Below are 25,914 nucleotides of genomic sequence, written 5' to 3'. Positions count from 1 at the left end.
AACACTTCAGGTGACCTGAAAAGCAACTGCAAGGGGAAAGGGAGGCTCTGAACCACGGGTGTGAACTTTGGGACGCTGCAGTCTCTCACACAGTAAGCGCACACACTGTTGGACACCACGTGATGGAAGGTGGCTGTAGCTCACACGTGCCTGTGTGTCGGCATGTCTGCGTCCATGTCCGCGTGGAGAGGCAGTGAAGCTCTCTCACTGCCTGACCGCCACGCAGACCCTCTTTACATGGCCACTTCATCAGAATCAGCTTCAATATCGATCACCACAACGTCCTGATCAAACTTGGTGGCAGCCCTGGCAATGGGTGGGCCAGGAAGGGCAGTGGCAGCAGGCTCGGGGCTTCCGGCGGTGGGGCTGGGGCTGGAGGTGGACTCGGAGAGGTCGGAGAAGTCAGACTCCAGGTGGTAGGAGGTGATGAGATCAGGGTAGCCAGAAGCAGGAGACTCAAGGTGGCCAGAGTGGCTGGGGATGGGGCTGAAGGCCATGTTGGAGTGACTGCCGGCAAGGATGTGATGGCCAGTGATGGGCTTGGGGTGGCTGGAGGCGGGCTTGAAATGGACAGTATCGGCCTTGAAATGGACAGCATCAGCCTTGAAACGGACAGAGGTGGGCTTGGGGTAGACAGTGGCGGACTTGGGGTAACCAGAGGCAGGCTTGGGGTGGCTCGAGACCAGCTTGGGGAGGCCAGCTGAAGCATCACCAGGCAGTGGAAGATTGCGGATGTTCACTGGTGCTTCCTCCACAGCAGCACAGGCACGGGCACAGTCTGGGAGGCGGGCTTGGTCGCGGGCGCGGGCGCGGGCACGGGCCAGGGCACGGGCTTCCCGCGTCTCACGGACATCAGTGATGAGGCCAGAGAGGAACACAATAGGGTGCCGCATGGCATGGAAGATGGTCCAGTATTCTCTTCGGAAATTCTCATTGAGGAGCCCGTAGATCACAGCGTTGAGGCAGCTGTTGAAGTAGGCTATGAAGTAGGCCGTAAGATAGACCCAGTTGGGGATCTTACCTGCCATCTCCTTGGGACTGACAGCCACCAGCACGGTGAGCACGTTGATGGGGCACCAGCACACTGCAAAAAGGAGGAAGATGACAAACATGGTTAGGAAATTGCGAACCTCGGCGAGCTGGTTGTCAGGGTTCTGGGCAGCCTGGGCCCGAGCTGCCAGCACTTTGGTCCAGATCTTCATGTAGCAGAAGCCCACGATGAGCAGCGGGATGACGAAGTGGATGCACACAATGGTCACAGCGAAGACAGGGCTGTGCAGATAGTTGAAGGTGCAGGTGTAGGTGCGAGGGTCGTATTCGGCCGTGCCAATGTACATGTTGGGCACGACGGCCAGGACGGTCATGACCCAGGTGACGACCAGGTAGATGCAGGTGTTGCGCGCGCTGAAGATCCGCTTGTACTGGAGGCTGTGGCAGATGTAGCAGTAACGGTTGATGGCGATGGCGACGATGTTGAAGACGGAGCCCACCACGCTCAGGCCTGTGGCGAACCCAATCAGCTGGCACTGGAACTGGCTCATATCCCAGCCCCCCACGGCCATGGCGTGCAGCATCAGAGGGTAGGGGTAGATGGCCACCAGCATATCCGCCGCTGAGAGGCTCACCACGAAGATGTTACCTGCAAGACAGGGCGGGGGTGGTGAGACGGAGGGGGAGACAGAGGAGAGTAAATGGCTAATTAACAAATGTAAAGGGGGAGGAAAGGGCTAGCTGGATTCCTGACAATTCGGAATTCTAGATCCTTTATGAGAAAGGGGTTGTGTTGTTTTATTTTTATTTACAACTGTGCCCCAGGTGCTTCCTTTGCACGCCCAGGTTGGAGAGACCCGTCCTTTGCCAACTTTCTTTCCTTTCAAACAGCGTCATCTCTGCCCTGGGAAAGAAGCCTGCTCATGCCAGAGGGCTGTGAGCACCAAAGCTCCTTGAGGATGCTCACACTCGGACCTGGCCGTGCTGCCACCGTTTTAAAGAAAAACAAGATGCCAACTTTTTCCATACTGGGGGGTGGAAGGGGCGGAGGGGGGGGGAGACAAAAGCGAGCTGGGTTGGGGACTGGCTGTCCTTAGAAGCAGGCTTGAGGGATGTCAGGAAGCCTGGATCTAAAAGAATAACTATATTAACCCTCTCCTTTTTCTACCTTAGCACATTTATGGCAAATAAAAAAACCTAAGAGAAACTATTGGAGAATAGAGCCCTCTGCTTAAACAGTCTGTCCCACTGGGATTTAAGTAAGACCTAGCCTGTCAAAATACCCACCATTTCTGAGATAACCTAAGAGGAAAATCTGAGCTGGAGGGAGAAGCCCTGTAAAATTTAGCCTGAGATCAAAGAAAACGTGAGCAGGACGAAGATGTCGAGGCAATCAGTGCCCTTGGGGAAAGAAAGCCGGAAGGGTTCGCCGGCTGTTGGACTGGGGCGCTGCGGTAGGAACATCTGGGTCAAATCTTTCACAAAAAGGAGAAGAGGCCAAATGCAGACGCAGATGCCTCAGATTTCGGAAACACCTCACTGCTAATTAGCATTGCTTTGGCAAACGATTTCACTTCATCTTGGACTAGTGAAAACTCAGGCCACCTCTGCAGGCGCTGCCGAGACGCAGCTTTTTGGCGCTTTCTGCCGAAACGGTTCTTTCTAGGGTTTTCCCTCAAGGTCCTGAATTCTAAGAAGAAACCCGGAGAGAAGGGGGGGCAAAGTCTTCAAAATAAAACAACGACAACCACCGCCACCTTTATTGACACTGGAAAAGGCGAAGGAGAGAGAAGAAAGGGAAAGAGCAAAGAGGAAAGCGGCTTGGCCGGCGGCCCCCGGGGCTCGGGTGGGCGGGCACCCCGCGCCCGGGGGCCCGGCGGGGGGATACAGGTGAGGTCCGAAGAGCGGGAGCCGGGGGCGCCGCACCGCTCCGGGGCGCCGAGGAGAAAGCAGACCTGTTCATCAGCTTTTGGAAGAAAACTTTGAATGACCCGGGGCCGCGGAGTGCATTTTTGCAAATGTGCGTGCGCTGTTCGGCGACTCCTTTGGCGAGTGAAGTAGCCCCCAGGCCCCGCCCGCCCCTCGCGCCCTCCCGCGCCCCGCGCCCCGCGCCCCGCGCCCCGCGCCCCGCGCCCCGCGCCCCGCGCCCCGCGCCCCGCGCCCCGCGCCAGACCCGCCGGGGACTGTGCGCGGGACCCCGGCTCACCCGCTTTCATGTCCCCGCTCCCCGGCGCTTTACAGGCTGCCTCCTGTCCCCCCGCGAGCCCGGGCCCCCGGCCCTCCCGCCCCGAGCCCCCGAGCCCCGCTTACGGACCTCCGGATGCCTGCTGCCGCCGCCGCCGCCGCCTTCTGCGCCCGGCCCGCCGCTCGCTGCGGCGCGGACGGACGGGACTCAGCCCCGGGGAGCTCAGACCACCCTGCTCGCCTCTCGGGCGCGGGGGTCTGCGCTCCGCGCGTGGGAGCCGGGCGCCAGCAGCCCTGGAGTCCGGGAAGCCGCGGCGGGCGGGCGGGCGGGCGGACGCTCGGCTCGGCTCGGCTCGGCTAGGCTGCGGTGAGCGCCGCCGCGGCCGCCGCGGACTTAACTTTCCCGGAGTGGGACGCAAAGCCCCGCTGCTCCCTCCACGTCAGGTCGGCCCGGGCTGCCTTGGCGCGGCCACCGCGGCCGGGCGCTCCCGGCTGGTTGCCCTGTCCCCGGGCAGCCGCCGGGCTCTCCGCTCGGATGCCTGCTCCCTCCTCCTGGGGCTGCCCGACGGGGCAGAAGGCTGAGGGAACCCGGGCCGTGCACGCGAGGACTCGGGGCACCCAAAGCGAGTTTTCAGAGCTCCCTTAGTTCACGGGGCTCAAGCAGAACCGCATGCTTCCCACCCCCAGCAGGCTCCCGGGGAGTTTGGTGGCAGAGACGCTCAACGTGGGGACACTGTCTTTGGCTTCTCCACTCGGGGTGCCCAAATGAATAATGAGGGGCCGCGCGCTGGGTAGGGAGAAGGAAGGGTGGCTTACCAGAATTGCGAAGCTTCTTATTCTTCGTCACTGCCAAAATGACCATGGAATTGCCGACCAGGTCTACGACGATGGTGACGACCATCGCGCAGAACATGAAGGTGACCAGAGCCGGCGGGTAGTCTGGCTGAGGCAGCTTACAGCCAATACAGCCATCCGGGGTGGGAACGGCCAGGGTGGGCTCCATGTTGCTGGGGGAGACCATTAAGATCTCCCAGCACGCTGAGGATCAGCAGTCGGTGGGTACACCTGCTCTGCAAGCAGGAGCTCCGGAAAACCGTGCCTCACCCTTCGAGTATCAGAGAGCAAATGACAGCATCCCGCCCCTCTCCGTTGAGCTTTTAAAGCCTCAAAGGGCGGCTAGCCGCACCCCCAAGCCCTCCCCCCGACCAATCAGAGCTCCCTGGCCACCCCCGTCTTGGTCACTACCTCATCCTAGGCAAATCCACAGCGAGGTGTCGTTTTGCTTCCGATTGCCTTGTATGTCTTTCCCCTCTCATCATCGCGCCCCCTCCCATGTACCTTGCGTTGTGACAAGCTTAGAGTCCCACCTCCCCGGCTAACCAGCCACTTATGCTCCCGTTTCTAGCAGGTTCTTCCCCTCCCTTCCCATGCAAACCTCGGCAAAGTGATGTAGACTGCACAGCGGGAACATGGGGGCCCTCTTAGAGTCAAGCGCCAGCCCAAGTCAGTCCCTGGCCCCAGAAGGGAGTCGGGGCGGGGGGGGGGGCGACCTGTGGCCCCTTGATCCCCAGCTCCATGTCCCTGCAGTCCCCTTGAGAAGTTAAGCTCATCCCTGATGCTCATGCCTGCCCAGAGAATTCTACACCCTGCGGGAAGCTGGGAACAGCGGACAGGGGCTCCCACCCCAACTCGGGGTCTCCAATCACTAGGGAACTTAACCCCGCTCCCGTGTCCGCCAGGAGCCGGTTGGCTCGCTGAGACGCAGCGGTTAGTGGCTGGGCAGTCCGGTCCCGGGCTTGCGCTGTGCAGAAAGAACGGCCCCTTCACCCGGAGGTTTGAAAGGGAAGCGGATCTGCCCGCTGGGAGTGAGCGGAGGCAGTCGGTGGCCGCTCGATCCCCAACTTTAGTGGAACAAGAACGGGGAGCTCACTCCGTTCCCGGCTGCGGACACGCGGGCTGCGGGAGCGCAGAGGTTGCTCCGGGAAAAAGTAAAACGGAAAGCAAGCCCCTCGCTCGGGCTGCCGCTTGTCGAAGAAAAGGGGGCGCGCGGCTCCAGCGCCGCTGTTCTCTACGCGCCGTAAGCGGTGGCTGCGGGAAGGGCGCCGAGGTTCATTTCGAACTCACCGGGGTCCTGCCGCCTCCTCGGCCCCGAGCGCGCCCTTCACGGGGATCCAAGAATTTCGGGCTGAACTAAAGGGACCCTATTTTGACTTTTGTTCCCCCGACAACCTTGATTACAGGTGTAGATTTCCGTTCGCTACGAAAAGTTAGGGTTCTCGTTGCTAAGCCTCCCAGAAAATCCCAGCGAACACCTTGAAACTTGTTCCTGACCCACCTTCTTGACGGCACTGGGGGGAGAGGGGGTGCACTGGCTGGGAGCGCCACCGTCCCGACTCAGCCACCCTCCTGCCCCACGGGGAAACGGATCCCGGGAGGGGGCAGGGGAAGGGTTCCGCCAGGGACTTCGACATTCAGGGAAGGACCTTTAATGGAAAGACAAGCAAGATTGCAGGCGCTTTCTCTAGCTGAAAAGCCCAAAGTCGGAAAGGATTCTCCTTGGTTGAAGTTGAACCCCCGCCACCCACCCTTGGGCTCTCGCTATCGAAATAAAAGAATCTGCACGAATAACGATTTCTCTCCCTCTTTTCTGAAGCCTTTGCAGGTCTCATTTATTTCGCTGCTCCTTGCTGGAACGCCGGCCGCAGCGCTCTGCAGCCAGGCGGGGTGTACCTATGAACGCCCGCTGCGAACTGGCTGTGCTCTCCTCCCCACCGCAGCTGCGCTCGGGGAAAAGAGTGCCTGGCCCGGCTGTGTGAGGTTTCCTAGGAGCCTCATCGGGCTGTTCACGCTGGTTCCCCGAGGGTCCCCTTTCACTTGTGGCAAGGAGCGGTTTTGGATGAAAGCAAACTGCAGATGACATTGGAAGGAGAACAAGAAAACGAACGTTCTAGTGATTTAAGGCATTTACACCTCCCTCCCACCCCACCCCACCTGCCGCCCCAAAAGAACCTGGAGAGCTTGCAAAGGTTGTTTCAGGCGCGGGGGAGTCCCCGGGCGCTTGCCTAGACTTCACTGGGATTGGAGAACCGGCAGGAGAGAGACGGGGTGAGCTGACCCCCAGCTCCTGCCCCTGCTCAGATTCTCTTGACCTCGTGGGACTTGGGCTTTTCAATACTAGGTAAGTGGGGGAGGAAAGTATTTTAATAATCTGAGAAAGAAGAATTCTGCACCTGGCTAAATTAATCGTAATAAAGATCCCGAGCCAAACAGATGGATATTAAATTAGTTAAGAGGGTAAATACGGAGAGAGAATCGGAGTGGCATGAGTTCAATTACTTTGGAACAGTTAAGGGGGTAGAGGATGGAGTTTATTTAAACTTCCAAAGATTTTTAGTGAAGTCTCTTTCTATGACGCCTGCTAAGAAGCACTAATAACTGGGGGTGGAGAAAAACACTTTATTGGCGATTTAGAACCTATTGAGATATAGAAAGCAAATAGAGGAGATGGGACATTCCGGAACTGAGAAGAAGAATAAAGCAATGCGCATATTCTAGGGAATTGTTTAGACAGCTTGCAGCCCTGCAGCCCAGCCTGGTTCAAATGAGGCTCTCTTGCCCAGATGACCTATTTTGAGGTGAGGGAGCCCACCCAGCCTCCCATAGGGACCCCAGCACTAAAAGCTTGGGACAGCTCAGGCATAAGTGGTGCGGGAGCCATCCTGTATCGAAAGGAATGCATGTATTTTAAAAAATTGTCCTTTTCTTATTGATACAGAAAACTTTCTTTCACCTCAGCCTCCCCATTTCTCATCTTCATTAAGTCTCTGCCAGCTGCTCCCCGACCTGCAAAATCAGGGTGGGTCTGATTTTTAAGGCTGAATAACATTCCATTGTGTGGGTAAACCACACTCTATCCTTTCCTTAATTGATGGACACTTGGATTGCTTTCACCTTTTGCATATTGAAATAATATTGCCATGAATGCTCTGGGTTTGCTTGCAGCCCCAAGCAGCCCCTGGCCCGAGATAGGCAAGCAGCTGGCCCCTGCTCCCACCTAGCATTGGGCAGACACCTGATGAATGGAAACTGCATTCAGTTCAATTGTTGAAAATAAAAACCGGCTGCAAACCCAGTTCTGCTTCGCTGCGTCTCAGCTCACACCTTTCCCTCTTTCAGGAAGGGCTGGACGGCGAACGGCTGTCCCAAGCATTGAAACCTTTTCTGAACAATGCTTCTCTGAAATTGCAGGATCATCTGCTGATGCCACATTAAACCATCAGGAGAAGCTCTAATGTATAAAACTGGTCAAATAAGAATCTGGTGCAGCCCCGATCAGGGTGACTATTTCTTTTGGTTTGAATACAAACAGAACATTCTTCCCTCATTCCTGCAGCCTGTTTGCCCGTTGTCTACCTCTTTGTAGTAAGGTACACAGGAGTCTGGGGCCAACTCTTCTCCCCCCAGGTCCTGGACCTTCCCCTGCTCCCACCTAGCATTGGGCAAACACCTGATGAATGGAAACGGCATTCGGTTCAATTGTTGAAAATAAAAACCGGCTGCAAACCCAGTTCTGCTTCGCTGCGTCTCAGCTCCCTTAGCTCTAAAATGCAGATAATCACGGTGCCCGCCTCATCCACAGTTGATGGGAGGGTTACATGAGATGTATTTATACAGGTGAAGGGGTAGGGCTATTATTATTATTATTATTATTATTATTATTATTATTATTATTATTATTATTATTATTTACTTCTGCTACACTTCCATAGAGAGCAGGGGCTCTCTGGGACATCAGAGGCTCTGCCCCGAGCTGGCTTATGCTCTCAGGCCTCTTAGCTGTAGATTCTAAGGCTCGGCAGAAGCCACCTAACGAGCCCTCACAAGCTCCTCAGATCACCACAAGTGTGTGTGCTGGAAAGGGACATAGAGAGTGACTTGCCTTTTCACTGCCCCCAGAGCTACTTCACTAATATGGTTTGTGTCTTTTCCACACAAAGGAAAAACCCAATTTCTTGAGTTTGGTCCAAATGAGAGCCTGGGGCTTGGTTGGCCCGGAGACCAGTGTGTCCCCAAGTGCAAAGTGGCTGGATATGCTCAGGCAGGGGAAGCGAGCTATCACCCCAGGCTGAAGGCATACAAGGGCTCCAGCGGCAAGGCTGCAGCCTCAAAAGGAACTGATCAGGGATTTCGACAGGAATCTAGGCCCTGGAACCGCAGCTCGAGGCTGCCACCAGCAACCCAGCCAGGTGGTGACAACAGCCAACTCAACAGCAGTTTGGGGCAGGTGCTGGTTATTTTCCTAAACAGACTAAGTCTGCTCACATTTCCTTTACTGATTTGGAGACACCATCCACATTTGTTAAGTGAGCAAACTTAGTGAGTGTCCTCTCCAAATCCTCTGGGCTTCATTCATTATCGTTAGAGCCACTTTATCTTCTCCCTGTGCTTGAGTCGTTAGAGAGAATAGGACACATCCATTTCCTTTAGTGCAATCAGGGGCTCACCAAAATCATTAGCAGCCATTGTTTCCAAGATCTTAGCACAGAATAAAGACCACAGGTCAGGTGGTTCAAATCAAAGGGCTACCAGGGTTAGAAGAAGCACATTAATTACTTGTAGTAATACTTGGACTCTCTTCCCCTTGTACAATTTACCTACTAATTAGAGCTTAATGAACAATATCCATTTTCCTCTCTTTTCATTCTAGCCAAGAATGGTCACCCGCCCATGTAACACCCGTTCCTCATATTAATCCTAAGTGAGTCACACGTGGGGAGTTGGCATTAGTTGGCAATAGGATCTCTCTTCCTCCCTCCCACTGCCGTCCCCAACAGGAAGCCCGGTCAACTCAGGGGAGCAGAGAATATTGATAGAGGATTGGAGGAGCCCAGTTCGCTGTGTCCCTGACGCCTCACCCTCTCGCCTCTGGTGGACATTGATTTGCGCAGGTTTCCAGCTGGCTTGAGCTGCTTCCTGTCCTTGCTGCGGCCTCCCGCCGCCTGAGATGTACATCTGTGCGGAGGTGCCCCTGTGACTAGCAGCTGGACTGCAAGTCAATGCCTGTCATTTGAGGCATTTGCACTTCTGTGTTTCAATTTGGCTCATATTTGAAACCACTGCGTGTACTTTCTTTTTTTTTTTTTCATTAAAGAAGTGGTGGGTTTACAGAGCAATCATGCACAAAATATAGGACTCCCTTACACCACCCTGTCATTAACCCTTGCATTGGTGTGGTACATTAGTTACAAGTGATGAAAGCATATTTTTATGATTGTTTTATTAACTATATAGTTAATAATGTAAATGCCTTGGAAGACTTAGCTTTATGAGACACTTCCCAGGACTCCCCCAAATGAGCTTCCTATCCTCCATGTACCTACTTCATTCAGGTCAGACCATCTCAGAATTACCTCCCAATTTTGAGAGCTTACAATCTAGTCATTTTTACATGATTTTGTAAATGACAAGGCAGAAAAATCCTCCTTTTATTTTAATAGCTGTGTTGCATTAACAGAAGGTCAGGGGTCTTACTGCTTCTGTGTCCACTCCAGGCACATGGAGGTCCCTGAGTGAAAGCGGGGGAGGTGCGGAATTGTGACTGTGTGCAGGTGGCACCTCCTCCTTGTGGGTAGAGACAAATGGAGAGATGATCCCACACTGGTCCCAGTGGGAAAAGATTCTGAGACCTCACAGATGCTTCTCTTCTTTGCCTTTGCTGAAGCCAGCACCAGTCGGCAGGGTATAAAGCCCCGGTAATTAGATTGAGCAGATACTGTATTCCAATAATGCTTGGCCCCCACTAAGCTCCCATTTGGGAGGCTTGCAAAGTGCCAATCTGAGAGTCACCCAATGGGATGGGCATCAAAAAGAAGCCCCCTTCTCCCTTGCACCCCTGGAAGTTCTGTTGGCAATTAGCTAGTCCCTGTCATCTCTTAAACAGTTAGTTCACAGTGAAGTTCCATTTTCTAATCAAAATTTTTCTTATATGGCCATTATTCTTTAATTCCTCTTCTTCCTTGCCACATTCATTTTCTAAAAGTTAAAAGAGGAAAGCATTTTTGTGACTTTCCTCTCCCTTTGGTTCTTATGGAAAACTCAAGTAACTTGATTGAAAAGGGGTGTCATATGCTCACCAAGCCCTCCGCTCCCCTGTCCCCCCATGTTCTACCGTCTTGGAAAAGGCTGGCTTCTGGATTCGCCTAGCCTTTCTCCAGAGAGATGAAACTCAGCTGCATTTTCCACACAAGCAGCACACCCCGAACAAAGTTCTATGGTGGTGCATAAGAATCTTATTAAGGGTTCCTCAAAAAGTTAAATGTAGAATTCTCATACGGCCCAGCAATTACCCTCCTAGATATACACTCAAGAGAAATGAAAACCTGTGTCCACACAAAAATTTGTATTCAAATATTCATAGCAGCTTTATTCATAATAGACAAAAAGTGGAAACAACCCAAGAGTCCATCAGCAAGTGAATGGATAAACAAAAAGCGATATAGCCATAGAATGGGGTATTATGTAGCCATACAAAGGAATGAAGTTCTGATACATGCGTCAACACAGATGAACCTCAAAGATGTTAATTAAAAGAAGCCACACCAATCTTTCTAGCCAGAATACTGGAAGATCTGAAAGTAGAGATGCAAACAGACATTTGCACACCGATGTTCACGCAGCATTATTCACAATTACCAAAGGATGGAAACAACCCAAGTGTCCATCAACAGATGAATGGGTAAACAAATGTGGTATGTACATACAATGGAATATAATTCTCCTGTAAAAAGGAATGAACTCCTGAAGCACCCAGCCACACAGATGAACCTTGAGGATGCTATGTTAAGTGAAGTAAGTCAGACACGAAAGGAAAAATATTGTATGCTCTCACTGATATGAAATAATTATAACAACCAAATTCAGAGACATAAAATATAGAATATAGGTTACCAAGATCTAGAACAAGGGTAAAGAATGGGGACCTGTAGCTTAATATGTGCAGAATGTTTAACTAGAGGGAACTTAAACTGTTTGGATACGGACAGAGGTGACAGTAGCACATTATTGTGAGAATAACTAACAGTGCTGAATAGTGTGTGAATGTGGTGGAAAGGGGAAGTTTAGAGTCACATATGTCACCAGAAAGTAAAGTTGGGGGTTAAAACATGGGAATATATAACACAGTGAATCTTGGGGTGGACAATGACAGTGATTAACTGTACAAATATTGAAAAGTTCTTTCATGAACTATAGAAAATGTATGACACTATTACAAGGAACTAATAATAGAGGGGGATGTGGGGAAAAATGTACCTATTGCAAACTATGGATTATAGTTAGAAGTAATATTTTAATATTCTTTCATCATTTGTCACAAATGTGCCACACCAATACTATGGGTCAATGATGGGGGGATACGGAGAAAGGATATGGGAGCATTTGGGTTTTCTTTTTTCTTTTTGTTTCTCTTCGGGAGTAATGAAAATGTTCGAAATTTGATCACGGGGCTGTTTGCACAACCATGTGATGATACTGTGAATAGTGATGATATATTTTGGATGGTTTCCCTGTAAGCACTGCTTTAATTGCATTTCACAATTTTTAATATGCAGCACTTTCATTATTATTAAGCTAGAAACATCTTTTATTCTCCATTAACCTATATGCCCTTACCCATGGATTCTTGAAAATTATATTTCTTAATTTCCAAATATATGGGATGATACTAGAAATCTGTAGATGACTTCTACTTTCATGCCTTTTTTTTTTTTGCATGGGCAGGCACCAGGAATCAAACCCAGGTCTCTGGCATGGCAGGCGAGAATTCTGCCACTGAGCAGAATTGGACCGCCCAGTTTCATTTCATTTTGGCAAAGAACATATTGTATGGAACTTGAAACTTTTAAATCTGTTGAGACATACTTTATGACCCTAAATATGACCAATATTTGTAACCATATGATTGATAATAATGTGTATTCTGGAAGCCTTAGATGTAGTGTTTTATATGCATCTGTTTGGATGAGTTAGTAAACCAACTTATTTAAGTCTTCTGTGTCCTTATTGACTCCTGAAAGGTATGTTAAAATCTTGCACTATGATGGTAGAATTCTCTATTTCTATTTGTAGTTCTAAGAATTATTCCATTATTTATCTTGAGGCTGGGTTATTAGATGCATAATAATTTATCATTGTTATAACTTCTTAGTCAATCGAACTTTTATCATTGTCAATTAACACGCTTATACCTACCAAAGTTTTTTGCCTTAGAGTTTTTTGGTGTGCTATTAAAGTAGCCATACCACTTTCCTTTAAGTTACTAATTTCATGGTATTTTTTTTCATACTTTTAAATTTCCATACTGTTTGTAACTTTATGTTTTAAGGGTGTCTCTCATAAAGAGCAGTAGGCTGGATTGTTTTCTCAGATTTTTATTTGTGGCCTTTTAATGGATTTTTTAATATATTAAAATATATTTTTCATTGTATTTATTTAATATATTAAAATATATATTTTATTTGATTTGATATATTAATCTGTGCTTTTTAGTTGTATCCAGTGTACAACTTTTCTCTTCCTCTCCTTTCTTGACTTCCTTTGGATTCACTGACTACTTTGTTCATTAAAAACATTCTATTTTATTTTCTTCCAGCTTGAAAGTTATAGTCTCTATTTCTATTCTAGATATTAGAACATGGATGCCTAAATTATCATCTGGAATTAATTAATTAGTATCTTTACCCTCCTCCCAGACCATACAAAAACCATAGGACACTTTAGTTCCATTTAGTCCCAACTTTTATTCTAAGACTCCACAAGATTTTATTTCCATGAGTATATGTTTATTTAGATTTCCTCACTTGGTTACTACTTTCTTGTTCTTTATTCCTTCTTTCAAATCAGATTTTCATTGTGGGATCTCTCCTCTTCTGCCAGAAGTATATCCCTTAGCGTTTCCTTTACTGAGTATCATCTGTGGTAAATTCTCATAGTTTCTGTCTCAAATTGCATTTATATTAGCTTCACTCATAAAATATCATTTCAGTGCATTGAGGTTATCATTCCTCTGCCTTCTATCTTTTAAATTTACTGTTGATTTGAAAATCCTGAGAAATCTACAAAAAAGGTACTTGAGCTAATAAACAAATTCAGCAAGGCGGCGGGATATAAAATTAATGTGCAAAAATCAGTAATGCTTCTACACACAAATAATGACCTAACTGAGGAGTCAGTTAATGAAAAATTTTATTCAAAATAGCAAGGAAAAGAATCAAGTCCCTAGGATTGAACTTAACTAGGGATGTAAAGGACTTGTACACAGAAAATTACATAACGTTGCTAAAAGAAATCAGAGGAGATCTAAATGGGTGGAAAGACATTCCCTGCTCATGAATAGGAAGCTAAACCTAGTTAAGCTGTCAATTCTACTCAAACTGATCTACAGAGTCAACATAGTATCAATCAAAATTCCAACAACCTACTTTGAAGACTTGGAAAAGCTAGTTACCAAATTCATCTGGAAGGGAAAGAGACCACGAATAGCTAAAAAGCATCCTAGAAAAGAAGCACAAAGTGGGAGGATTAATACTCTCTGATTTTAAAACTTATTGTAAAGCTACAGTGGTCAAAAAGCATGGTACTGGCGCAAAGATAGAAGTATTAACCAATGGAATCAAATCAAGAGTGCAGAGATAGACCACCAAATCTATGGTCAACTGATCTTCGACAAGGCCCCCAGATCCAGTGACATGGAACAAAATAGTCTTTTCAATAAATGGGCATGGGAGAACTGGATATCAATAGTCAGAAGAAAGAGGACCCTTACCTTACACCTCATCCAAAAATTAACTCAAATTGGATCAAACACCTAAATATAAGAACTAGCACCATAAAGCTCCTAGAAGAAAATGTAGGGAAACATCTTCAAGACTTAGTGATAGGAGGTAACTTCACAAACTTTACACCCAAAGCGCAAGCAACAAATTAATAAAATAGATAAATGGGAATTCCTCAAAATCAAATGCTTCTGTGCCCTAAAAGACTGTCAAAAAGGTGAAGAGGCAGCCAACTAAATGAGAGAACATATTTGGAAATCTCACATCAGATAAAGGTTTGATATCCTGTATACAGAAAGAAATTATACAACTCAACAACAAAGGAACAAACAACCCAATTATAAAATGGATTAAAGATATGAATAGGCATTTTTCTGAAGTGTTAATACAGATGGCTAAAAAGTACATGAAGAGATGCTCATTTTCATTGGTTATAAGGGAAATGCAGATCAAGACTACAATGAGATACCACCTCACACCTATTAGAATGGCTGCTATTAAACAAACAGGACACTACAGATGTTGGAGAGGATGTGGAGAAGTCGAGACATTGATGCACTGCTGGTGGGAATGTATAATGGTGCAGCCGCTATGGAACACAAGTCTGGCAGTTCCTCAGAAAATTAAATATTGAGTTGCCCTATTGACCTGGCAGTGCCACTACTCGGTATATATCCACTGAAAGTAGTGACACAAACAGACATTTGCACACCGATGTTCATAGCAGCATTATTCACAATCACCAAAAGATGGAAATAATCCAAGGGCCCATCAACAGACGAGTGGATTAACAAAATGTGATATACACATACGGTGGAATATTATGCAGCAGTAAGATGAAATGACGTCCTGAAGCACATGACAAGATGGATGAGCCTTGAGAACATAATGCTGAGTGAAATAAGCCAGACACAATAGGATAGATACTGTATGATTCCACTTTTATGACCTTGGTAAAGGTAAACTCAGAAGTTTATAGTACAAAATATAGGGGACCTAGAGATACACAGAAGCTAGAGATGAGTGAATGGTTAGCTAATGAGGTTGAACTCCAATGTAAGGGAATAGATAGAAGGGAAGCTGGTTCACTAGTGGGTCTGTAAGTAATATTGCCATATTGAAGGTGAACATGATTGAAAGGGGTTTTATAGAGCCATGTATTCCATCAATTAACACTACAAATATAAATAAGTTCTTGCATGAACCACTGCAAAGGTATGAATCTTGTACAAAGAGTGTATAATTTGGGGGTATAGGGGAAAACTGCTATCGCATGCTATGGACAATGTTTAACAGGAAAACATCAACGGTGCCACAGCAATACCGGGGTAAATAATGGGGCAAGGGACAAGAGTTAAGGGGAGGTTTGAATTTTCTACTTGGTGAGAGTGTGTTTATCAGTTATTTTTCTCTTGGGAACAATGAAATTGTCTAAAATTGAGAGTGTTGATGGACTGTTGACTTTGGACTTTATACATGATGCCCAATGAATGCAGATGGCTGAAGGCTGCACTGACTGAGAAGTAGATTGGCGAACAATGATGCATACATATGATCGAATATTGTGTTGCTACAAAAAGGGATGAAGTTGTGAGGCATGCAACATGGTGAATGAACCTGGGGACATTTGATGGGGCAAAATAAGCCAGAAACAAAAGAGCTAATATCGTATGGTCTTATTTAGAAAATACTTATAAGAAAATTGGGGCCTAGATTGTAAGCTCTTAGCAGTCACATTTAGTCTGAGCGGTAATTATTTCCGGATTTCGAGAGGCTGTGCTATAGATGCATACCTGGTATTTAGAGATAAGAATGAAGCAGATCAAGTCAGGATTAAGGTAACTCGGAATACAGGGGTAAGGAGGACATTGCCTGTGTTTTAGAACTTCACCTACACCGTGAGACCAAAGGAAGAGAGGTTTATTTTGTCCAATTTTCTGTAGCACATAATCTAACGCAACCATGTGGATAGATAATTTAAAGAACCCAGGGCGGGCCCCTGTGACTCAGCAGGCAGAGTTCTCACCTGCCATGCTGGAGACCCAGGTTCATTTCCCGGTGCCTGCCCATACAAACAAAGAACCCAAACACAGGGAGCCCAGAATACGAATGAGGGCCTGTATTCCTGTATAGTTTAATGTAATGTCTGGATACATCATAGAATATATTAAGCAGATAATCAAAAAGTATTGGCAAAGTCCCCTGAGGGTGGGAGAAAAATTATGGCACTATTAAACTTACCACCAGGGAAACCCCTGATGCTGTGTCAAACATTGGGGACACCCAAATCAATAGGCCAAGCCCTTGATCTTGAGGCTTGCTCTTGTGAATCTTATGTATATAGAGGAGAAGCTTAGCCTACCTACAGGTATGCCTAAGAGTTACTTCTGGAGGACCTCTTTTATTGCTCAGATGTGGCCTCTCTCTCTCTCTAACCCCATCTCTGCAAGTGAAATCATTGTCCTCCCCACTACATGGAACATGACATCCAGGAGTGAAAGTCTCCCTGGTAGCGTGGAAGATGACTCCCAGGGATGAGTCTGGCCCTGGCACTATGGAATCTGTGCTGGTTTGAAATGACGTATGTACCCTAGAAAAGTCATGTTTTAATCCTAATCCCATTTTGTAAAGGTAGCCATTTCTTTTAATCCCTATCCAGTACTGTATGTTTGAAACTGTAATTAGATCATCTCCCTGGAGGTGTGACTCAATCAAGAGTGGTTGTTAAGCTGGATTAGGTGGAGACATGTCTCCACCCATTTGGGTGGGTCTTGATTAGTTTACTGGAGTCCTATAAAAGAGGAAACATTTTGGAGAATGGGAGATTCAGAGAGAGCAGAGAACGACATAGCCACGAGAAGCAGAGTCCACCAGCCAGCGACCTTTGGAGATAAAGAAGGAAAATGCCTCCCGGGGAGCTTCATGATACAGGAAGCCAGGAGAGAAAGCTAGCAGATGACACTGTGTTCACCACATACCTTTCCAGATGAGCAAGAAACCCTGACCGTGTTCACCATGTGCCTTCTCACTGGAAAGCAAAACCCTAAACTTCATCGGCCTTCTTGAACCAAGGTATCTTTCCCTGAATACCTTAGGTTGGACATTTCTATAGACTTGTTTTAATTGGGACATCTTCTTGGCCTTAGAACTGTGAACTAGCAACTTATTAAATTCCCCTTTTAAAAGCCATTCCATTTCTGGTATATTGCATTCCGGCAGCTTGCAAACTAGAAGAGGACCAACAATACCATCCTGACCAAAAGGGGAAAAACAAGTGTAACTTATAAAGTATCAGTGACAGAGAGAGTTCAAATAGAGTCAAGAGGCTACTCTGGAGGTTGCTCTTATGCAAGCTTCAGGTAGACCTTGCTACCTATCATAACCTGCCAACCCCCAACTAGGACCAGTCCAGCCAATTCTGAAGAACACGTAGGGCAATATATAAGATTCCACAAGGGTTCCAGGCACTAGAGTAACTTTCCAGAAACCTACAACTTCCAGATGGGTCCCTGGACCAGAAAAGTCCTGAAACCTAGCCCAGCCTTTCCAGAACATGAGCTAATTCCATCTCCCTACCCCATATTAGTGACAGCCCCTTTCAATATGAAAAAGTTAGAATGGCCACAGCCCAAACACCCCTACAGAGAGGGATGGAAAGATCAAAGGTGATGGTGGAGTTATACAGAGAAGATAGGACTTACTAAATGAATATGAATGCTGAATCATTTAATTGCTATCTCTTTTAGTCTCCAGTATCTTAGAGCAGCTAGAAGCAAAAACCCAAAATTGTGGAATTGTAACCCATACCAAACTCTGAAATCTGTTCTTCAACTAATTGTTGCAGTGTGCTTTGAAATTTATAGCTCTTTTGTATATATGTTATTTTTCACAAAAAAGAAAAAAGTCACAATGCACAGCTATATCATGATACTGTGTACACTTTGGATGATCGCATGGTATGTGAATATGTAACATATATCAATAAAATTAATTAAGATTTTCTTTAATTGCTGTTGAGAAGTCAACTGTCAGTATAACTGCCACTCTTTTTCTTCTTTGCTGCTTTAAATTTGTTCTGTTATATTTTGAAGTATTACTGCTTCACCATGATTTATGAAGGTGAGATTTCTTTTAATTTATCTGTCTTGGACTCCACTGGCCTTCTGGAATCTATGAGCCATTGTCTTTCACTGTTTCTGAAAAATGCTCATCCTTTTCTCTTCAAATATTCGTAGTTGCCCAATTCCCCCTCACTCTGTTCTTCTGGTACTCTAATTAAACCTTCTCATCCTATAATCCGCTTAGCCTCATTTCCATATTATCCCTTCATTTTGTCTTCCTGGGCTGCAGTGTACATACTTACTAATTCTTTCTTCAGCTCTGTCTATTCTGTTACTGTATTTTTCATTTCTATAAGTTATATTTGGTACTTTTTCAAATCTGCTAGATCCCTTCTTTTAGTTTCCTATACCAGAAAAATACATTCAAGCTTCTAATTTCTTTCTTTGAGGAGATTCTTTGAGGACAGAATAAAAGTGGCTTCTTCCAGAGAGGATTTAATTTTACTTCTGCCAGGGATCTAAAGCCACAATTAGTCTGGGACAATTTTAAACTCAGTTCAGGCTTGGAGTTTTATGGGCTCCCTGAGGGGATGTGAATTTGGACTGCAAATCCACAGGAAGGTCATCTTGTGGTTGCTACTCCTCGAGAACTTTTTCCCTGTTCTGCTCAGTGCCAAGGCCACTTTGCTTGCATTCACCTGGGGGGCATACAGTGGCCTTGGCACTGAGCAGAACAGGGAACCCTTACTCTGAGGTTAGGGTCCTTTGGGATCCCAGTTCATCGCTGGGGGATGGTTTCTTTTTATACGCCTCACTTAGGAGTACAAAGACATCGCTCAGGCCTGGGCTATGTCTTCTGTCCTCCTCATTCCTAAATTCAAGTCTTCCAGGATGAGCAAGACCCTCCACAGCCAAAGTGTATTCAGCATTCTTTTAGCCTTTCTCAGTTATCACACTTCCTTAGATTTTGGACTAGTAATTCTTCTCTCTCTTGTCAGATGTTTTATTCTTTGGAGATTTTTTAAAATGTACATTTTATCTCATTTGTCTGGTTGTAGTCAGCAGGTAAGTTCATCCAATTAACCTATCCTTTCATATTCCTGTAATTAGAAACCCTTAATCTCTTGATTTTTCAGTAGTTTTCCTCTCCAGAAAAAAATATATCTGCCTACCAGAGAGTTTGCATCCTGGAGTGCAGTGACCCAACTGTTCAGGCTTTCAGACAATCACCCACCCCATTTTTTTTTCAGCCTCATATCTCTCTCTTGCCCTCTGGTATCTCCAAATCCTAAAGTTCTCTACAGCTCTTCCACAAAACTGCCCTCCTCCTTAATAGCATCCCCTTCTTCTCATCTTCCCAAAGGAGTCTCTTTCACCCTGCTTTCTCAGCTCCCAACCACTTTTTCAGCTGTGTTATGCCCTGCAGACAGTCACTGGATTCTCTCTGCTGCCTGGTAGCTCATGTTCTCCATGTTTGATGATATATACTTTCTTTCCTTTTATTATTTTTAGTGGGGTCTCGGTAGGGCTGGAAAGAACACAGGTGCACACCATCCATCATCTTTAAATGGGAGTCTCTTTTACCCATTCAGCCCACAATAACCTGGATTTTGCCTCCATCACTCCCCTGAAACTACCTTTGGCAAAAAACATCACTGAACAACAACGCCCTTGTTGCCTCTCCATTGTGTCTACTTCTTCAAACACCCTGTTCTCTGTGCTCACACACCCATTCCCTTGGCTCTCGACTTCTGTCTGTGGCTATTTGTCTGCTGATGCTTTCTCCTCTAACCAACATGGAAATGGGCACTGACCCCAGTCTCAGAGGAGCATGGTTTCTAGTTCTGGCTCGCTTCGGTTTGAACAAATGGCTTCCAGTCTCTGGACTTCGGTTTATGATTTCTAGAAGTACTCATGGCTCTAAGTTTTCATAACACCATATTTTTAAAAAACATTTTCAGGCATGGAATTAATAGTAAATAATTTATATGCAAGTCGTGTATGACCACAGCGTTTTCTGCCAGCAACATTTAATGCTACATTTGGTGAAGGAAACTCCCTTGGAAGAACAAATACCTTTGGCACTCATCAGTTTAGATTTAACTGTAGAGTGATTGACCAAACGCTCTTTTCTAGAGTCCTGTGTGGAACTGTGGGTAGAAGTATTTAGTAGCCTTACCTGAAGTTTTGTTAAAAAGAAGATTAGAAAAAGCGTCACAGCATTAGTACTCTCCTTGACTCACAGTGGGATATACTGTTAGACACAGCAGTATACCTTTTTAGAAGACCAGCTTGAAAAAGCTATCTTCAGCAATTGAATTGTATATCTTCAGTATGTCATAAGAATTATGGTATATTTCCTCTCGCAATTTAGGCTCTTAAATAGGAGCCAAGCCCAAATCACCATGCACCTTTGAAAGGTTAGGGAAATAAATAGGCTTCTTTCCAATCTTTTATTTTGTGGCAAAGTGTCTCAAATTCCAAGATCTATTGTTATGTTTCTAAGGCATTCTGCCACAAAGCAGGATGAGGCTGGGACCTGATTGAAGGTGTGGCTTGCGGTAACTATTCACTCCTTAGTGTTCATTCGTTAGAAAACGCTGCGTCTTAGAGGGAATAAAGAGCCACCAATGGGAGCTCCTAGGTCCCCAGCTAGGACAGACACTGCCACCACCCTGCCTTGCCTATGGGGCCTGGGTTCTACAAGGTTCTTGAGGTCAAGGAATGGATCATTTCCATCCCTTCTCCTGCCACTTCATCCAACTCCTTCTTCAGAGCCTGCTGGAGTCGGACCTGAAGAGAAGGAGGGGAAAGGGCTCGTCCATGAACACAAAGGTGCGCTGGGGGAGATGAGAGCAGGACCAGAGATTGTGGTGGTAAAAGAATGTCCAGAAGGACAGCAGTCCATGGGGATTGCAGTAGATTTTGAATTTGAATTTGAATCCAATTCAGAGGAAGGGGAGTTAGAGACTAGATTTCCAGGATTGACAAAGAGAAGTGCCGGAGCCTTTTCCCAAGCCAATTTTAGAGGAGAGATCCTGAGGCCCGCCTGCCCGCCTGGGTGTTTCACCCTGGCTCCACCTACTTAAGCGTTGTGTTGGCTTGGACATGTCACTTCAACTCTCTGTCCCTCTGTTTCCTCGCCTGGAAAAGGGGGTAATGAGGCAGTCTTCCATACAGGATTGTCATGATGAAGAAGGGAAATAACCTTTGGAAATCACTCTAATCTACAGCTGACAGAAGCCAGCTCTCAGTAAATGTCAACCTCTTTATCAAAGTGTTAACAAAGTAAGTTATCTTAAGTCATAAGTGTTAGCAAAGTGTGTGCCCCTTCCAGCCAGGATAACTTCCTTCACATCTCCCTAAGGTAACTCACCCACTACCACATGAGAACTTTGGCCTTGGACCTAGGAAGACTGTTGGGAATTGGCCACAGGACTAGTTTTAGAGGTTTTTTTGTTCACCCAGGCAGAACCTTGTAGTTCTTTACAGCTACCAGTAGGGAGCAATCCCTACTGGTGACAGAAACATAGTGGTACATAGCAGGGTGGGGTTGGCGAGGGCAGGTTACCCAAACACATAATCTTGGCTGGTGCTGGGATCTACTACACTTGGGCCATTTTGAGAAAATACCCAGAATGAGCGTCCCTCACACAGCATGAATTGAACGTTTTTCAATTGAGGGAGCATGCAGTGAGCACCGAGGAGCGCCACAGACACGTGCCATGCCCAGCAGATGGCAGGCACGAGGGAGTCTGGTGGGCCCCTCCTTTCCCCGCAAGACACTACCTCAGTCAACAAGGGAAAGGGGTTTTAGCAAACCACTGGGAGGACTAACAAGCTCCAGAGGGAGGACTCCAGTGCTCCAAGGAGGATTACTCTAAGGGGCAAAGACAGGAGATTATGATTCAGAACCTACCATGTTCAGGTGCTGTGCTAATGGCTTCGTATTATTTTTCATAAAAAAGGGGGGAAAGTCGATTGTGATGATAAAAAAAATATTTATTCCTTCTAGCCTCATATTCTGGAGCAGCTAGAAGGAAAAATCTGGAGAACGGCATGGTAGCCCATGACAAACTCTGGGATCTGTTCTGTAACTACCTGTTGAAGAGTGCTTTGAAAACTACTGCTTTTTTCTTTCTTTGCTTTGTATATATGTTACATTACACAATAAAAAAATTTTTTTAAGTTAATTTTAAAAAAACCTCACGGAAACAAGATGAACCTCCCAGAAAGGCAAAAGGTGAAACACAAAAACCTTCCTCCTTTTGCCTGACGATGCCTTTCCTTGGCAGTCCAGGAGAAGGCTGCTACAGGAAGTTCTCCTTAGAAGGCTCCTCAGAGTTCAGACTCTGGAGCCACTCTACGTGGGTTCGAATCATGGCTCCAGCACTTTGTAGCTCAGTGACTCCAGGCAAGTTATCTATCCTTGCTACACCCAATCTGCTCATCTGTAATAAGGGGATGACAGCAGTCCCAATCTTGCTAAGAGGAGCAAATAAGCAATTGTCCCCAAAGCTCTAGGAATGGTGCCTGGCATCAAGTCACTGCTGGATCCCTCATTTTGGTCACCAGGATCATATACTGCTCTCTCCAATGGGGGGCGGGTATCATCCTTTATATCCAGGTGGATATTTACTGCTTCCACCAGTCCAAGCAGCACATCAACGAGCATCTTTGTCTGTGTCTCTTCATGTGCAAGTGTCTAGAGGATAAATTCATGGGCATAGGGATTGTTGTGCCAGTTTTCCCTTCCTCTACACACCCACATTGGGTTCCTATAAAATATCTTAAGATTTTAATCAGTAATGCTTTAAGTATTGTTGTCTATATTGTGGTCTGGTAGGTAGTCTTCTTCCTTTCTTTTACTAAATTCCTGGCATTATTGGCTCATAAGTACACTTCATGGTTGTTTACAAATTACAGGGTGAAACTGCACTGAGCTTTCTCTGGCTCCATAAACATTGGGTGGAAAGTGCCTGTCCTCCATTCAAACAAGAAAAAATGATTTGGAACCTACCACACTTGGTATTAAGCTAATGGAGCCCATCACATTTTCAGATGTGCTCCACTGTTTGAAATCTTGTTAATTTGCAGCAAGGGTCATTCAATGCACCAGGAAAACAACAAGGTTCATGTTATGTACAGTAGCTTCCTGTGTTATTACAATTCGACTGCTCAGTTCTAGCAGCAGGAACATACAGTATGAACAACCCATAGCCATTTGTGATCTTTAAATACTTTTAAATACTTGAACAGATGACCCTTGATAGAAAAAATAGCCTGTGCAAAATGGAAGGCTGTTAGGAAGGTTCTAGAAAGGAAAGAAAGAAGCAATAAACGAATGCACATAAGAATTTCGAAAAAGACTAAATATTCATAGAATTAGGAAACCTTCTTCTAAGAAAGACTTCAGAGATCACTCGGTTTGGGCCCTGCTCGTGAGAAGTAAGACAACCAAATCCCCAAGAGAGGAAGTGACATGCTCGCGGTCATACGGGGAATCCACACAAGTCAATTTCGAGCAAGATATTTCCCTTATGAGTCCTTAAAGACTAAAAAAAAATTTACAAACCAAGCAGAGTTTGCTTAACTATATCCACAAGAAAAAAGTTGGAGGAATTAAAGAAAGAAACAGGTGAGCTTTGGCTTTTACTTACTTATCAGATGGAGCCTTACAGAAAAGCTGCAGTGATGAACGGTCCTAAGAGAAAAGATTTCCTTCATTTGTGAAGGGAATATTCTATTTGAGGCATTCCCCAGAGCCGTTGGAATTACAGATATGTGATTCCTTCCTTCGCCAGCATTTAAATTACAGACAGGGAGCAGGGTTTGGGGGGTGCAGTGTGGGAGGTTGTCCTTCTTGCTTTCTGAAAAAGACTTGGCCAACAATCCAAATTGTCTCAATAGGTAGAACTGCTGAAAGCGGTCACTGCCCTGTGGGGTTGGGGATCAGACTTTCTGATTTGGGAATAAACCGACTTAAAAAGTCGGATGAGATGCAGTTGTGGCTTGTCACACGTTGGCTGCTCAACAGAGTTGGGGACTCCCAAATGCTTAAAAGTCAATGCCCCAGATGGTCTGAGAAGGATCCTGAAGGACGGGTGGTCTGTTACTATGGGCAGAAGCCCAGGAGGGTTTAGCAGCCAAGCTTAGTGGTACCTGAAAACATTTGAACAGCTGCCAATCTACATTCCGGGCACCCCAAAGACTCAAATGGAAAATAACGCAGCTGAGCAAGTATGCCCACTAGTTAAACAACAGCGCCCTCAGCCTGCAGAACGGCAGCAATCGGGCTGGCTGGCTGGAGATGCTGCACCGGCAAAGTACTGGTTTCCAGCCCGTTCCTGCAGTCATTTATTGCCAGGAGACCAATTCTCCCTGCATGCTGCCAACCTCCCAGGGATATGAATATCCCAGGGCTTTGTCCTGCATAATAGAGCCTCACAAACTCCAGACCAGAAATCGCAGCTCAGGGATTCACGTCCCATTCCTGCCCCTACTTAGCTCTGTGACCCTGGGCGAGTCATTTCACCCCTTAGGGCCCAACACCTTTCTTTGTTCCCTTAATGGGGTTCCCTTATTTTTCTTGGTCTGACATCCATTCATTCCTCATTTATTCGATGAATATTTATTGAACCCCTGCCCTATGCCAGGAATTAGGTGCCTAAGACCCCATTTAATTGCCTCCATGTTCGTGCTGAATTTACAGCTGCCAGTTTTAGCCTGGCCCTCTCCCAGACCCCCCTTTCCAGACAGGAGGGGTCTGATTTAGGACTGAAATCATTCCAGCCCCCATCATTGGTGCTCTCTTCTCTGCGCACTTGCCAGATTTGACTCACCTGCTCAGAGTGTGGGGCTCATCAGACACACCTGCCTTGATATCAGACAAGGGGCTAACATCCAGGCAGGTGCAGGGACTTATCCCAGAATGAGCCACGGGTCACTTCTCAGAGCTCAGGGGTGCTCCCTGAGAAGCTTTGTGGCCCAGGGATTTCTGGATGAATGCATTTCTCTGTTTCTAAATCTATATAATGGGTCTTAGAGAAAGCTTCAGTGCAGAGAACCATACCTCTTTCCAGGCCCCCAGACCTCCTTCCCCAGCGACCCCAGGCTAAGAGGGAAATATTAGGGTAGCTCTGGTGCTAAGAGTTATCTCGGGAGGCCAGAGAGTCAGTCTGAGAGTGGCGATAGGGGGAAGGTGAGAGATTTGGCCTTTAAAAGTGGCACAGCTTGTTCCGCGGCGATGGGAAATCTGCCACCTGGTGTAAATTGGCGCGACCGGCAAGGGAGAGCGTTTCATTCCCGGTAGAGGAGCGCCCTCTGGTGTCCAAAAAAGACCTTGACGCCATTAAAGAATTCGGAGTAGTGTCAAGCTGACAATCTCAGGAACCAGATGAGATTCGGTTGGCTAAGCTTTCCCTGACAGTAATTAAAATTTCCTTCCACAACGTGCATACTTACAAGTAAGGACAGACACATGATCTTGAGGTGGATTCTCAGGAGTCCTGGACAGTAATCTGGGTCAAAAGCTTGAAGAAGTGGGATCAACAGTCAAACCTGATTCTAATTCTTTAGGAAATTCATTTATACTTCTTATAAGTTTGGAAAACATCAAAAATTAACGCTTCTGGCCATGAGGGAATATATCTAACAAACGACTGGTCACCAGAACATATAAAGAACTTGCATGACTCAATGAAAAGAAGTCAACCAAATTTAAAAATGGGGGGGGGGAATTTGAATAGACACTTCATCAAAGAAGATATACAGACGTCCAATTAGAATATGAAAAAAGTTAACATAATGAGCCAATAGTGAAATTTAAAATTAAAACCCTAGTAAGA

General features: G+C 46.4%; 1 protein-coding gene across 1 annotated transcript; it reads right to left on the bottom strand.

The window, feature by feature from the left end:
• Nucleotides 1–233: 233 nt before the first annotated feature.
• GPR50 (G protein-coupled receptor 50) lies at nucleotides 234–4,195 on the bottom strand. The gene is made up of 2 exons (XM_077146012.1): nucleotides 3,991–4,195; nucleotides 234–1,639 (listed from the first exon to the last, which is right to left on the bottom strand). The coding sequence occupies exons 1-2, from the start codon at nucleotides 4,193–4,195 to the stop codon at nucleotides 234–236; spliced, it is 1,611 nt and encodes a 536-aa protein (XP_077002127.1).
• Between the last annotated feature and the right edge of the window lie 21,719 nt (nucleotides 4,196–25,914).

Source organism: Tamandua tetradactyla, chromosome X (assembly GCF_023851605.1).
Source record: "Tamandua tetradactyla isolate mTamTet1 chromosome X, mTamTet1.pri, whole genome shotgun sequence".
Lineage (NCBI taxonomy): Eukaryota > Metazoa > Chordata > Mammalia > Pilosa > Myrmecophagidae > Tamandua > Tamandua tetradactyla.
The sequence above is the reverse complement of the archived record's forward strand: the minus strand, read 5'-3'. Positions and strand labels throughout refer to the sequence as shown.